We start from the raw sequence: 15177 nt of genomic DNA, 5'->3' as shown, positions 1-15177 counted from the left end.
ATGCGTGTGTGTTCAGTCAGTGTGTGTTCATGTGTGTGTTCATGCGTGTGTGTTCATGCGTGTGTGTTCATGCGTGTGTGTTCATGCGTGTGTGTTCATGCGTGTGTGTTCATGCGTGTGTGTTCAGTCAGTGTGTGTTCAGTCAGTGTGTGTTCATGTGTGTGTGTTCATGCGTGTGTGTTCATGCGTGTGTGTTCATGCGTGTGTGTTCATGCGTGTGTTCAGTCAGTGTGTGTTCATGTGTGTGTTCATGCGTGTGTGTTCATGCGTGTGTGTTCAGTCAGTGTGTGTTCAGTCAGTGTGTGTTCAGTCAGTGTGTGTTCATGCGTGTGTGTTCATGCGTGTGTTCAGTCAGTGTGTGTTCATGCGTGTGTGTTCAGTCAGTGTGTGTTCATGTGTGTGTGTTCATGCGTGTGTGTTCAGCACGGTGTTCTTCTGCAGTTTGACGACACTAAAGCCCATTTTACAGGTCAGTGATTATTGGAGCAACAATGAAGCTCATCTCCAGTAACCGGAGTCTCATCGGTCACATGTTCACCGCTCCTGTATCGAGTTACACTGGTTTCGACAGTGGCAGTGAGCGACTGTAACCTCACCTGGGTGACTGTCGGGCCATTTAGCGAAGCCGCCCACCAGACGGTCCTGCGTCGACAGGATGTAGTTCCGGTTCTTCTCGAAGTTGGTGAGCTGGAAAATGTCTAAAAGCTGCGGGACGCAAGAGGAGCATGTTAGACTGAGAGCACACACACCAACACACACTGAGACAGGGCCGCACTAATGCTAGTGTGCTACGAGGGGTTAGCTAAGCAGTTGCTAGGGTGTTTCAAAGTTCACTGAACTTACGAAGAGCAGCTCATTCTCCTCAACACATGATCTGAGGAACACACACTCGCACTAAACCCGACAGACGCTGAAACGCCGCCACTGTATCTCAAGTTTTCTTCCGGGAACGAACACGTCACAATATTCCTCATTATAATAATTCATGCGCAGAATAAAGGGGCGGGGCCTGGTTGAGTGAGTTAGTGGTGTGTTATGGAAAGGGGCGGGTCATTTCCCAAACACCCTCGAAGCGCTCGACCAATCACAACACACTGCTCCAGCCGACCAATCAGAGCACAGTGTGCTTTTCGGAAGGAGGGGCTTCATAGAGACAGGAAGTAAACAGAGCGTTACTGACAGACTGGGAAGAGAGGAGCCGCAACAATGGAGAATATGAGGAAAATAATCAACATTGCAGCAGGAAAACCTGTTCTAGCAGAGCCTGAAACATCATCACGACTGTGAGAAAGGCATATTAGGTCTTCTTTAAAAACATACCAAAAAGTACTAAATCTTAAATCTACTCATTTGGTAGTTCTCCTAATTCAGCTGAGAGTCACACCGTGAGGTATCAATCTTCTATTGGTCACATGTCTTTGCAAAACGTAAACATTGGAACACAGTCAAAGTCGCTTGTGTTTCCATCTCAATGAAACGTCTCTTCAGCGCTAGCGGACGGATCACGTCACTAATAACGCTAGCGATGCTCGACTGAACGCCAGCAGATTCAGGAGAGTTACTCTAGCTCAGGGAATGATATTACATACAATCACTGCAGGTTATTTAACATGTATAACAACCACATGATAAGTTTAAAACTAAAGCAGTCGTTGTGATTGGATGAGCCTCATCGCCGCGGTAACGAGGTGTGTTGCAGGAGCACATGCGTGACGGACTGACGCACCTCCAGCGTCGCTCCCACCCAGAAGGAGTAGCACGTGTCCACGGGTTTGTTGGGCCGGCCGTGGAAGCCGCTCTGCTGTCGGAGGATACACCAGCGCCGGATCCGGTTCAGCTCGCGCTCGCTGAACACCTCCTGCAGCTTTCCCATCATGCAAAGGGACGCCACGGCACAGAAGGTGGACCCACCTGAGGAGAGACACGGATTCAGTCAGTTCCTATCAGAGACGGTGTGGTGAAGTGATGAGTCCCAGCTTAGGACCCCAGTAATATGCCTGATCTAAAGCTGTTCTCGCGATTCTTATTGTAATCAATCAAATTTTAATTCATGTAATAATCTTTTATTTTTATCCTGATTATTTATATAGTTTAAGTGAAAGAAATTGCAATTTTAGGTATGTTTTGCGACATTGTTAATTGTTGTTAAGCAATAAGGTATAATATATATATATATATATATTTTTTTTTTTTATTACAAGTATGTCATAAAAAACTGAATTATGCTTGTATCATGTTTGTTATCGAAGTTTTTTAAATTGAAATATATCGTAGATGGTGAAAAAAACTATCTCTAACCATTTTGGATAGCTGTATGCTTTGCTACTATCTAAGCTAACTAAAAAACACTAAGAACGAGAAATGTTCAATTTCACAATCTATTGCTTCGGTTATATACAAGTATATGAAACATAAGTTAAAAGATATTAATGGTCGTTTTAACGTAGTTCAAACGACTTTTAAAATAAAGTTATATCTGATTTGTAACCAGGCACTAAAGCGATAACACATAAAACGTGCTTTGATCCGGTCGGATTGCTTGGGTCCTCAGCCGGGACTCAGCACTTCACCACACCGGCACTGAATCACTGAATCAACTCCGACTCACTCACTGAACTGATGCCCGGCTCCAAATGTTCTGTGAACTAAAAGTTTATGCAACTTACATTCAGTATATATATTTGAAATGCCATATGAGCATAAAGGCTATATTCATGGCAAAAAAAAATTATATTCTAAAATGCTCTAAAAACCACTTTAAAAAACATCTATTACTGAAACGTCTGATTAAAAGCAGGACGGTCCAGTAAAGCGTGTTTAACAGTCTGATCCTTCAGTCAATATTAGACCTGATCAAACAGACTGATCTCATTTATATCAGGACTGACTTAACAACATTAGTTACGAACACACTCATCCCACTTCATTTGCCTTGTGAAAGTCATTTTCAGTTCTAACAATGCAGTTTTTACAAACTTAACCAAACTGCAAACACTGGACATAAAGACACTTTCCACATCTGCAAGAACCAGATCAGTAAAATATTTCACACTCCAAACAGTGAATGTTGATGTTGAAACTCAGAAAACTCTTTAGACGTGCTTGAATGAAAGCACTTCCTACACTGAGTTCCTGGGAAGGTGTTCACAGAGCGATCAGGCGTTTATCAGCAGTGTTCAGTGTGTGTAAAACAGTGTAAAACGCACCATGTGACTCCAGTCCGGCTCCTTGACCAATCCCACTGTCATACGACTGCAGGAGGAAAAACACGAATAGCGGGTCAGTGAAACTAGTTCATCAAGACATCAAGAATCAGTCTCAACATCAGTTCAGCCAAATATGATTATTCACTCCATCTCCAAACCTGCATGACTTACTTTCTTCTGTAAAAACACAAAAGAAGATTTTTTTTTCTGTCCATAGAGTGAGTCAATGTTCACATTCTTCAAAATATCTTCTTTAGTATCTCGCAGAAAGGAAACGAGAGAATGATGATTTGTGTGTGTACTGAAACATGTCACATGTTTATGATGACCTGCACTCACTGCCTGTCCTGAACTAGCCGGAGTCAAGAAGCGGATTTACTCCGTTTATAGCAGGAAGACACTGGATTACATCATGCTCCCCTCGGCTCTACCTTTGACCCCGACTGACCCTGTCCGCTGAAGATCAGGGAGTGAAAGCAAGTGTGTTTTTGCTCCAGGATAGCGGTGAGGATTGAGTTACGGGAGGAGGGGATTGTGGGATTCACTGTGCTGAGGATGGACTAACGGGAGGAGGGGGGGATTGTGAGACTCACTGTGCCGAGGATGGAGTTACAGGAGGAGGGGGGGATTGTGAGACTCACTGTGCTGAGGACTGAGTTACAGGAGGAGGGGGGGATTGTGGGACTCACTGTGCCGAGGATGGAGTTACAGGAGGAGGGGGGGATTGTGAGACTCACTGTGCTGAGGACTGAGTTACAGGAGGAGGGGGGGATTGTGAGACTCACTGTGCTGAGGACTGAGTTACAGGAGGAGGGGGGGATTGTGGGAGTCACTGTGCCGAGGATGGAGTTACAGGAGGAGGGGGGGATTGTGAGACTTACTGTGCCGAGGATGGAGTTACAGGAGGAGGGGGGGATTGTGGGAGTCCCTGTGCCGAGGATGGAGTTACAGGAGGAGGAGGGGATTGTGGGAGTCCCTGTGCCGAGGATGGAGTTACAGGAGGAGGGGGGGATTGTGAGACTCACTGTGCCTAGGATGGAGTTACAGGAGGAGGGGGGGATTGTGAGACTCACTGTGCCGAGGATGGAGTTACAGGAGGAGGAGGGGATTGTGGGACTCACTGTGCCGAGGATGGAGTTACAGGAGGAGGGGGGGATTGTGAGACTCACTGTGTCGAGGATGGAGTTACAGGAGGAGGAGGGGATTGTGAGACTCACTGTGCCGAGGATGGAGTTACAGGAGGAGGAGGGGATTGTGGGACTCACTGTGTCGAGGATGGAGTTACAGGAGGAGGAGGGGATTGTGGGACTCACTGTGTCGAGGATGGAGTTACAGGAGGAGGAGGGGATTGTGGGACTCACTGTGCCGAGGATGGAGTTACAGGAGGAGGAGGGGATTGTGGGAGTCACTGTGCCTAGGATGGAGTTACAGGAGGAGGAGGGGATTGTGGGAGTCACTGTGCCGAGGATGGAGTTACAGGAGGAGGAGGGGATTGTGAGACTCACTGTGCCGAGGATGGAGTTACAGGAGGAGGAGGGGATTGTGGGACTCACTGTGTCGAGGATGGAGTTACAGGAGGAGGAGGGGATTGTGGGACTCACTGTGCCGAGGATGGAGTTACAGGAGGAGGGGGGGATTGTGGGAGTCACTGTATCGAGGATGGAGTTACAGGAGGAGGGGGGGATTGTGAGACTCACTGTGCCTAGGATGGAGTTACAGGAGGAGGAGGGGATTGTGGGACTCACTGTGTCGAGGATGGAGTTACAGGAGGAGGGGGGGATTGTGGGACTCACTGTGCCGAGGATGGAGTTACAGGAGGAGGAGGGGATTGTGGGACTCACTGTGTCGAGGATGGAGTTACAGGAGGAGGGGGGGATTGTGGGACTCACTGTGCCGAGGATGGAGTTACAGGAGGAGGGGGGGATTGTGAGACTCACTGTGCCGAGGATGGAGTTACAGGAGGAGGGGGGGATTGTGAGACTCACTGTGTCGAGGATGGAGTTACAGGAGGAGGAGGGGATTGTGGGACTCACTGTGTCGAGGATGGAGTTACAGGAGGAGGAGGGGATTGTGGGACTCACTGTGCCGAGGATGGAGTTACAGGAGGAGGAGGGGATTGTGGGAGTCACTGTGCCGAGGATGGAGTTACAGGAGGAGGGGGGGATTGTGAGACTCACTGTGCCGAGGATGGAGTTACAGGAGGAGGGGGGGATTGTGAGACTCACTGTGTCGAGGATGGAGTTACAGGAGGAGGAGGGGATTGTGGGACTCACTGTGTCGAGGATGGAGTTACAGGAGGAGGAGGGGATTGTGGGACTCACTGTGCCGAGGATGGAGTTACAGGAGGAGGAGGGGATTGTGGGACTCACTGTGCCGAGGATGGAGTTACAGGAGGAGGGGGGGATTGTGAGACTCACTGTGCCGAGGATGGAGTTACAGGAGGAGGGGGGGATTGTGAGACTCACTGTGTCGAGGATGGAGTTACAGGAGGAGGAGGGGATTGTGGGACTCACTGTGTCGAGGATGGAGTTACAGGAGGAGGAGGGGATTGTGGGACTCACTGTGCCGAGGATGGAGTTACAGGAGGAGGAGGGGATTGTGGGAGTCACTGTGCCTAGGATGGAGTTACAGGAGGAGGAGGGGATTGTGGGACTCACTGTGCCGAGGATGGAGTTACAGGAGGAGGAGGGGATTGTGAGACTCACTGTGCCGAGGATGGAGTTACAGGAGGAGGAGGGGATTGTGGGACTCACTGTGTCGAGGATGGAGTTACAGGAGGAGGAGGGGATTGTGGGACTCACTGTGCCGAGGATGGAGTTACAGGAGGAGGGGGGGATTGTGGGAGTCACTGTATCGAGGATGGAGTTACAGGAGGAGGGGGGGATTGTGAGACTCACTGTGCCTAGGATGGAGTTACAGGAGGAGGAGGGGATTGTGGGACTCACTGTGCCGAGGATGGAGTTACAGGAGGAGGAGGGGATTGTGGGACTCACTGTGTCGAGGATGGAGTTACAGGAGGAGGAGGGGATTGTGGGACTCACTGTGCCGAGGATGGAGTTACAGGAGGAGGGGGGGATTGTGAGACTCACTGTGCCTAGGATGGAGTTACAGGAGGAGGAGGGGATTGTGAGACTCACTGTGCCGAGGATGGAGTTACAGGAGGAGGAGGGGATTGTGGGACTCACTGTGCCGAGGATGGAGTTACAGGAGGAGGAGGGGATTGTGGGAGTCCCTGTGCCGAGGATGGAGTTACAGGAGGAGGGGGGGATTGTGGGAGTCACTGTGTCGAGGATGGAGTTACAGGAGGAGGAGGGGATTGTGGGACTCACTGTGCCGAGGATGGAGTTACAGGAGGAGGGGGGGATTGTGAGACTCACTGTGCCTAGGATGGAGTTACAGGAGGAGGAGGGGATTGTGAGACTCACTGTGCCGAGGATGGAGTTACAGGAGGAGGAGGGGATTGTGGGACTCACTGTGCCGAGGATGGAGTTACAGGAGGAGGAGGGGATTGTGGGAGTCCCTGTGCCGAGGATGGAGTTACAGGAGGAGGGGGGGATTGTGGGACTCACTGTGCCGAGGATGGAGTTACAGGAGGAGGAGGGGATTGTGGGAGTCCCTGTGCCGAGGATGGAGTTACAGGAGGAGGGGGGGATTGTGGGAGTCACTGTGTCGAGGATGGAGTTACAGGAGGAGGAGGGGATTGTGGGACTCACTGTGCCGAGGATGGAGTTACAGGAGGAGGGGGGGATTGTGGGACTCACTGTGCCGAGGATGGAGTTACAGGAGGAGGGGGGGATTGTGGGAGTCACTGTGTCGAGGATGGAGTTACAGGAGGAGGAGGGGATTGTGGGACTCACTGTGCCGAGGATGGAGTTACAGGAGGAGGGGGGGATTGTGGGAGTCACTGTGCCGAGGATGGAGTTACAGGAGGAGGAGGGGATTGTGGGAGTCACTGTGCCGAGGATGGAGTTACAGGAGGAGGGGGGGATTGTGGGAGACACTGTATCGAGGATGGAGTTACAGGAGGAGGGGGGGATTGTGGGACTCACTGTGCCGAGGATGGAGTTACAGGAGGAGGAGGGGATTGTGGGAGTCACTGTGCCGAGGATGGAGTTACAGGAGGAGGGGGGGATTGTGAGACTCACTGTGCCGAGGATGGAGTTACAGGAGGAGGGGGGGATTGTGAGACTCACTGTGCCGAGGATGGAGTTACAGGAGGAGGGGGGGATTGTGGGAGTCACTGTGTCGAGGATGGAGTTACAGGAGGAGGGGGGGATTGTGGGAGTCCCTGTGCCGAGGATGGAGTTACAGGAGGAGGAGGGGATTGTGGGAGTCCCTGTGCCGAGGATGAAGTTACAGGAGGAGGAGGGGATTGTGAGACTCACTGTGCCGAGGATGGAGTTACAGGAGGAGGAGGGGATTGTGAGACTCACTGTGCCGGGGATGGAGTTACAGGAGGAGGAGGGGATTGTGAGACTCACTGTGCCGAGGATGGAGTTACAGGAGGAGGGGGGGATTGTGAGACTCACTGTGCCGAGGATGGAGTTACAGGAGGAGGAGGGGATTGTGGGAGTCACTGTGCCGAGGATGGAGTTACAGGAGGAGGAGGGGATTGTGAGACTCACTGTGCCGAGGATGGAGTTACAGGAGGAGGAGGGGATTGTGTGAGTCACTGTGCCGAGGATGGAGTTACAGGAGGAGGAGGGGATTGTGGGACTCACTGTGCCGAGGATGGAGTTACAGGAGGAGGAGGGGATTGTGGGAGTCACTGTATCGAGGATGGAGTTACAGGAGGAGGGGGGGATTGTGGGACTCACTGTGCCGAGGATGGAGTTACAGGAGGAGGAGGGGATTGTGGGACTCACTGTGCCGAGGATGGAGTTACAGGAGGAGGAGGGGATTGTGGGAGTCACTGTGTCGAGGATGGAGTTACAGGAGGAGGAGGGGATTGTGGGAGTCACTGTATCGAGGATGGAGTTACAGGAGGAGGGGGGGATTGTGGGACTCACTGTGCCGAGGATGGAGTTACAGGAGGAGGAGGGGATTGTGGGAGTCACTGTATCGAGGATGGAGTTACAGGAGGAGGAGGGGATTGTGGGACTCACTGTGCCGAGGATGGAGTTACAGGAGGAGGAGGGGATTGTGGGAGTCACTGTATCGAGGATGGAGTTACAGGAGGAGGGGGGGATTGTGGGACTCACTGTGCCGAGGATGGAGTTACAGGAGGAGGAGGGGATTGTGGGACTCACTGTGCCGAGGATGGAGTTACAGGAGGAGGAGGGGATTGTGGGAGTCACTGTGTCGAGGATGGAGTTACAGGAGGAGGGGGGGATTGTGGGACTCCCTGTGCCGAGGATGGAGTTACAGGAGGAGGAGGGGATTGTGGGAGTCCCTGTGCCGAGGATGGAGTTACAGGAGGAGGAGGGGATTGTGGGACTCACTGTGCCGAGGATGGAGTTACAGGAGGAGGGGGGGATTGTGAGACTCACTGTGTCGAGGATGGAGTTACAGGAGGAGGGGGGGATTGTGAGACTCACTGTGCCGAGGATGGAGTTACAGGAGGAGGGGGGGATTGTGGGAGTCCCTGTGCCGAGGATGGAGTTACAGGAGGAGGAGGGGATTGTGGGAGTCACTGTGCCGAGGATGGAGTTACAGGAGGAGGGGGGGATTGTGAGACTCACTGTGCCGAGGACTGAGTTACAGGAGGAGGGGGGGATTGAGAGACTCACTGTGCCGAGGATGGAGTTACAGGAGGAGGGGGGGATTGTGGGAGTCCCTGTGCCGAGGACTGAGTTACAGGAGGAGGGGGGGATTGTGAGACTCACTGTGCCGAGGATGGAGTTACAGGAGGAGGAGGGGATTGTGGGAGTCACTGTGCCGAGGATGGAGTTACAGGAGGAGGAGGGGATTGTGGGACTCACTGTGCCGAGGATGGACTAACGGGAGGAGGAGGCGATTGTGGGAGTCACTGTGCCAAGGACTGAGTTACAGGAGGAGGAGGGGATTGTGGGATTCACAGTAGGAGGGGATTGTGAGACTCACTGTGCCGAGGATGGAGTTACAGGAGGAGGAGGGGATTGTGAGACTCACTGTGCCGAGGATGGAGTTACAGGAGGAGGAGGGAATTGTGGGATTCACAGTAGGAGGGGATTGTGGGACTCACTGTGCCGAGAATGGAGTTACGGGAGGAGGAGGGGATTGTGGGAGTCACTGTGCCGAGGACTGAGTTACAGGAGGAGGAGGGGATTGTGGGATTCACAGTAGGAGGGGATTGTGAGACTCACTGTGCCGAGGATGGAGTTACAGGAGGAGGAGGGGATTGTGAGACTCACTGTGCCGAGGATGGAGTTACAGGAGGAGGAGGGAATTGTGGGATTCACAGTAGGAGGGGATTGTGGGACTCACTGTGCCAAGAATGGAGTTACGGGAGGAGGAGGGGATTGTGGGAGTCACTGTGCCGAGGACTGAGTTACAGGAGGAGGAGGGGATTGTGGGATTCACAGTAGGAGGGGATTGTGAGACTCACTGTGCCGAGGATGGAGTTACAGGAGGAGGAGGGGATTGTGAGACTCACTGTGCCGAGGATGGAGTTACAGGAGGAGGAGGGGATTGTGAGACTCACTGTGCCGAGGATGGAGTTACAGGAGGAGGAGGGAATTGTGGGATTCACAGTAGGAGGGGATTGTGGGACTCACTGTGCCGAGAATGGAGTTACGGGAGGAGGAGGGGATTGTGAGACTCATTGTGCCGAGGATGGAGTTATGGGAGGAGGAGGGGATTGTGGGAGTCACTGTGCCGAGGATGGAGTGACAGGATTGAGTAGGGGATTGTGGGACTCACTGTGCCGAGGATGGAGTTATGGGAGGAGGAGGGGATTGTGGGACTCACTGTGCCGAGGACGGAGTTGCAGGAGGAGGAGGGGATTGTGGGATTCACAGTAGGAGGGGATTGTGAGACTCACTGTGCAGAGGATTGAGTGACAGGATTGAGGAGGGGATTGTGGGAGTCACTTTGCCGAGGATTGAGTTACGGGAGGAGGAGGGGATTGTGGGACTCACTGTGCCGAGAATGGAGTTACAGGAGGAGGAGGGAATTGTGGGATTCACAGTAGGAGGGGATTGTGGGACTCACTGTGCCGAGAATGGAGTTACGGGAGGAGGAGGGGATTGTGAGACTCATTGTGCCGAGGATGGAGTTATGGGAGGAGGAGGGGATTGTGGGACTCACTGTGCCGAGGATGGAGTGACAGGATTGAGTAGGGGATTGTGGGACTCACTGTGCCGAGGACTGAGTTACAGGAGGAGGAGGGGATTGTGGGATTCACAGTAGGAGGGGATTGTGAGACTCACTGTGCAGAGGATTGAGTGACATGATTGAGGAGGGGATTGTGGGAGTCACTTTGCCGAGGATTGAGTTACGGGAGGAGGAGGGGATTGTGGGACTCACTGTGCTCCTCCGGATGTAGTCGATGGCTCTCTGGCAGTCCATCCCAGTCCAGTCATCCAACATGTAGCAAATGCAGGCGGCACAGTACACAAACCTCATGTCGTTCTCACTGCCTTCTGGAACGGCGTAGAAGCTGCAGGCAGAAACACACACACACATTCACACCCTGATAACACACATGTGTAAGGAGAAAAAGGAGGAAGGTCAGGTGTGTGTAAGGAGAGTGATGAAGGTCAGGTGTGTGTGTAAGGGTCAGGTGTGTGTGTGTGTAAGGGTCAGTGCCCGGTTGCATAAAGTACCTTAAGTGTAATTTTCCCTTAAGTTCGCCCTTATGTTTCCCTTAAACCTAAGGGTGTTGCAGAAAAAAAACCTTAAGTGTTACTTAAGGGTTTCTTTAAGTGAAACGTCATAAACACTTAGAATTTCCCTTAAATACTGTTTTTTCACTTAAATAATCCCTTAAAAAGCGTTAAGTGTTGCATAAAACCCCTTAACGGTCATTTCCCTAAGGTTTGGAAATCGTAACCTTAAGAGTAACGCGGACAAAAATAAGACGACATGGCTGAATTTATGGAACCAGCTGAAGATCATTATGTGCCAAGAAGAATTTTTAGGGATAGGGAGAACCCTTTGGACCATTTTAGCGATGAAAAATTGTTGCAAGAATACCGATTTGATCGACGCGCAATATTTGCGCAATACATCGCTAACAAACTAGAGAGCGACCTTGACCATGTCACACATCGCAACCACTCTTTACCTGCGGTGTTACAACTGCTTATAGCACTGCGTTTTTTTGCAACTGGGAGTTTTCAGTAGTGGGATATGTTTTACATGTGCATAAATCGGCTACCATTCAATAAATGTAGGCTACAATTAGTGTGTGTATCGGATTTTCAGGTGACATTCTCAATTCATTGAGTTAACGGACGCTCTGAGGTAAAGTGTTCAGACTGCAGACTTATAGCAACGATTATATTTAATTGTACAGTACAGTCATAACATAACATAACGTACAGACATTATCTTAATTCCATAATGTCCTTAAACATAACAATATTGCTGGCCATACAGTGAGAAAGTGCGCGTAAAGTACGAGAAAGTACAGACTCCTGACGCGACACGGCGTGTTAGTGTTTTGCGTATCTATGGCAACAACAGACTTCTATAACGTGAATCCAGGATCGCTGTCGTGAAACACTTAAATTTTTCCCTTACCTAAGAGAACCGTTTAAGAGATTATATGCAACACCCTTAAGTTATTCTCTTAGGAAAGGGGAAATCGCCCCTTAAGTATCACACTTAAGGGAAAAACTTAAGGTGCTTTATGCAACCGGGCACAGGTGTGTGTGTAAGGGTCAGGTGTGTGTAAGGGTCAGGTGTGTGTGTAAGGGTCAGGTGTGTGTGTGTGAGGGTCAGGTGTGTGTGAGGTGGTGACCTGCCGTCCTCCAGCTGCAGAGCTCTCAGGCCCTCCAGACAGGCCTCTCTCCTGACGCGGCTCAGGTCGTCCCCCAGGTGTGTGTGTGAGGGTCAGGTCTGTGTGTGAGGGTCAGGTGTGTGTGTGAGAGTCAGGTATGTGTAAGGGTCAGGTGTGTGTGTGTAAGGGTCAGGTGTGTGTGTGTAAGGGTCAGGTGTGTGTGTAAGGGTCAGGTGTGTGTAAGGGTCAGGTGTGTGTAAGGGTCAGGTGTGTGTGTAAGGGTCAGGTGTGTGTGAGGGTCAGGTGTGTGTGGTCAGGTGTGTGTGTAAGGGTCAGGTGTGTGTGTAAGGGTCAGGTGTGTGTAAGGGTCAGGTGTGTGTGTAAGGGTCAGGTGTGTGTGTAAGGGTCAGGTGTGTGTAAGGGTCAGGTGTGTGTGTAAGGGTCAGGTGTGTGTGGTCAGGTGTGTGTGTAAGGGTCAGGTGTGTGTGAGGGTCAGGTGTGTGTGGTCAGGTGTGTGTGTAAGGGTCAGGTGTGTGTAAGGGTCAGGTGTGTGTGTAAGGGTCAGGTGTGTGTGTAAGGGTCAGGTGTGTGTGTGTGAGGGTCAGGTGTGTGTGTAAGGGTCAGGTGTGTGTGTGTAAGGGTCAGGTGTGTGTGTAAGGGTCAGGTGTGTGTGTAAGGGTCAGGTGTGTGTGTAAGGGTCAGGTGTGTGTGTAAGGGTCAGGTGTGTGTGGTCAGGTGTGTGTGTAAGGGTCAGGTGTGTGTTGTCAGGTGTGTGTGTAAGGGTCAGGTGTGTGTGTAAGGGTCAGGTGTGTGTGTAAGGGTCAGGTGTGTGTGTAAGGGTCAGGTGTGTGTGTAAGGGTCAGGTGTGTGTAAGGGTCAGGTGTGTGTAAGGGTCAGGTGTGTGTGTAAGGGTCAGGTGGGTGTGTGTGTAAGGGTCAGGTGTGTGTGTAAGGGTCAGGTGTGTGTGTAAGGGTCAGGTGTGTGTGTAAGGGTCAGGTGTGTGTAAGGGTCAGGTGTGTGTGTAAGGGTCAGGTGTGTGTGTAAGGGTCAGGTGTGTGTGTGAGGGTCAGGTGTGTGTGTGAGGGTCAGGTGTGTGTGTGAGGGTCAGGTGTGTGTGTGAGGGTCAGGTGTGTGTGTGAGGGTCAGGTGTGTGTGAGGTGGTGACCTGCCGTCCTCCAGCTGCAGAGCTCTCAGGCCCTCCAGACAGGCCTCTCTCCTGACGCGGCTCAGGTCGTCCCCCAGGTGTGTGTGTGAGGGTCAGGTGTGTGTAAGGGTCAGGTGTGTGTGTAAGGGTCAGGTGTGTGTGTGAGGGTCAGGTGTGTGTGAGGTGGTGACCTGCCGTCCTCCAGCTGCAGAGCTCTCAGGCCCTCCAGACAGGCCTCTCTCCTGACGCGGCTCAGGTCGTCCCCCAGGTGTGTGTGTAAGGGTCAGGTGTGTGTAAGGGTCAGGTGTGTGTGTAAGGGTCAGGTGTGTGTGTGAGGGTCAGGTGTGTGTGAGGTGGTGACCTGCCGTCCTCCAGCTGCAGAGCTCTCAGGCCCTCCAGACAGGCCTCTCTCCTGACGCGGCTCAGGTCGTCCCCCAGGTGTGTGTGTGAGGGTCAGGTGTGTGTGTGAGGGTCAGGTGTGTGTGTGAGGGTCAGGTGTGTGTGTGAGGGTCAGGTGTGTGTGAGGTGGTGACCTGCCGTCCTCCAGCTGCAGAGCTCTCAGGCCCTCCAGACAGGCCTCTCTCCTGACGCGGCTCAGGTCGTCCCCCAGGTGTGTGTGTGAGGGTCAGGTGTGTGTGTGAGGGTCAGGTGTGTGTGTAAGGGTCAGGTGTGTGTGTGAGGGTCAGGTGTGTGTGAGGTGGTGACCTGCCGTCCTCCAGCTGCAGAGCTCTCAGGCCCTCCAGACAGGCCTCTCTCCTGACGCGGCTCAGGTCGTCCCCCAGGTGTGTGTGTGAGGGTCAGGTGTGTGTGTGAGGGTCAGGTGTGTGTGTGAGGGTCAGGTGTGTGTGTGAGGGTCAGGTGTGTGTGAGGTGGTGACCTGCCGTCCTCCAGCTGCAGAGCTCTCAGGCCCTCCAGACAGGCCTCTCTCCTGACGCGGCTCAGGTCGTCCCCCAGGTGTGTGTGTAAGGGTCAGGTGTGTGTAAGGGTCAGGTGTGTGTGTAAGGGTCAGGTGTGTGTGTGAGGGTCAGGTGTGTGTGTGAGGGTCAGGTGTGTGTGTAAGGGTCAGGTGTGTGTGTGAGGGTCAGGTGTGTGTGAGGTGGTGACCTGCCGTCCTCCAGCTGCAGAGCTCTCAGGCCCTCCAGACAGGCCTCTCTCCTGACGCGGCTCAGGTCGTCCCCCAGGTGTGTGTGTAAGGGTCAGGTGTGTGTAAGGGTCAGGTGTGTGTGTAAGGGTCAGGTGTGTGTGTGAGGGTCAGGTGTGTGTGAGGTGGTGACCTGCCGTCCTCCAGCTGCAGAGCTCTCAGGCCCTCCAGACAGGCCTCTCTCCTGACGCGGCTCAGGTCGTCCCCCAGGTGTGTGTGTGAGGGTCAGGTGTGTGTGTGAGGGTCAGGTGTGTGTGTGAGGGTCAGGTGTGTGTGTGAGGGTCAGGTGTGTGTGAGGTGGTGACCTGCCGTCCTCCAGCTGCAGAGCTCTCAGGCCCTCCAGACAGGCCTCTCTCCTGACGCGGCTCAGGTCGTCCCCCAGGTGTGTGTGTGAGGGTCAGGTGTGTGTGTGAGGGTCAGGTGTGTGTGTAAGGGTCAGGTGTGTGTGTGAGGGTCAGGTGTGTGTGAGGTGGTGACCTGCCGTCCTCCAGCTGCAGAGCTCTCAGGCCCTCCAGACAGGCCTCTCTCCTGACGCGGCTCAGGTCGTCCCCCAGGTGTGTGTGTGAGGGTCAGGTGTGTGTGTGAGGGTCAGGTGTGTGTGTGAGGGTCAGGTGTGTGTGTGAGGGTCAGGTGTGTGTGAGGTGGTGACCTGCCGTCCTCCAGCTGCAGAGCTCTCAGGCCCTCCAGACAGGCCTCTCTCCTGACGCGGCTCAGGTCGTCCCCCAGGTGTGTGTGTAAGGGTCAGGTGTGTGTAAGGGTCAGGTGTGTGTGTAAGGGTCAGGTGTGTGTGTGAGGGTCAGGTGTGTGTGTGAGGGTCAGGTGT

General features: G+C 52.9%; 1 protein-coding gene across 1 annotated transcript in view; it reads right to left on the bottom strand.

Annotated features, from left to right (window-relative positions):
- Window positions 1–596: 596 nt before the first annotated feature.
- Window positions 597–15177, bottom strand: part of pggt1b (protein geranylgeranyltransferase type I, beta subunit) — a gene marked incomplete at its 3' end in the record, with an annotated part of 26042 nt that continues 11461 nt past the window's right edge. The window contains exons 5-8 of the mRNA XM_081395054.1: window positions 10653–10785; window positions 3207–3252; window positions 1727–1911; window positions 597–705 (exon numbers count right to left, since the gene is read on the bottom strand). Of these exons, the coding sequence (XP_081251180.1) occupies window positions 597–705; window positions 1727–1911; window positions 3207–3252; window positions 10653–10785 (473 nt within the window). The remainder of the gene's footprint in view (window positions 706–1726; window positions 1912–3206; window positions 3253–10652; window positions 10786–15177) is intronic.

The sequence above is a fragment of the Scardinius erythrophthalmus genome, assembly GCF_964197995.2.
Source record: "Scardinius erythrophthalmus genome assembly, contig: HAP1_SCAFFOLD_519, whole genome shotgun sequence".
Classification (NCBI taxonomy): Eukaryota; Metazoa; Chordata; class Actinopteri; order Cypriniformes; family Leuciscidae; genus Scardinius; species Scardinius erythrophthalmus.
This window is presented reverse-complemented; position numbering and strand designations above follow the sequence as displayed.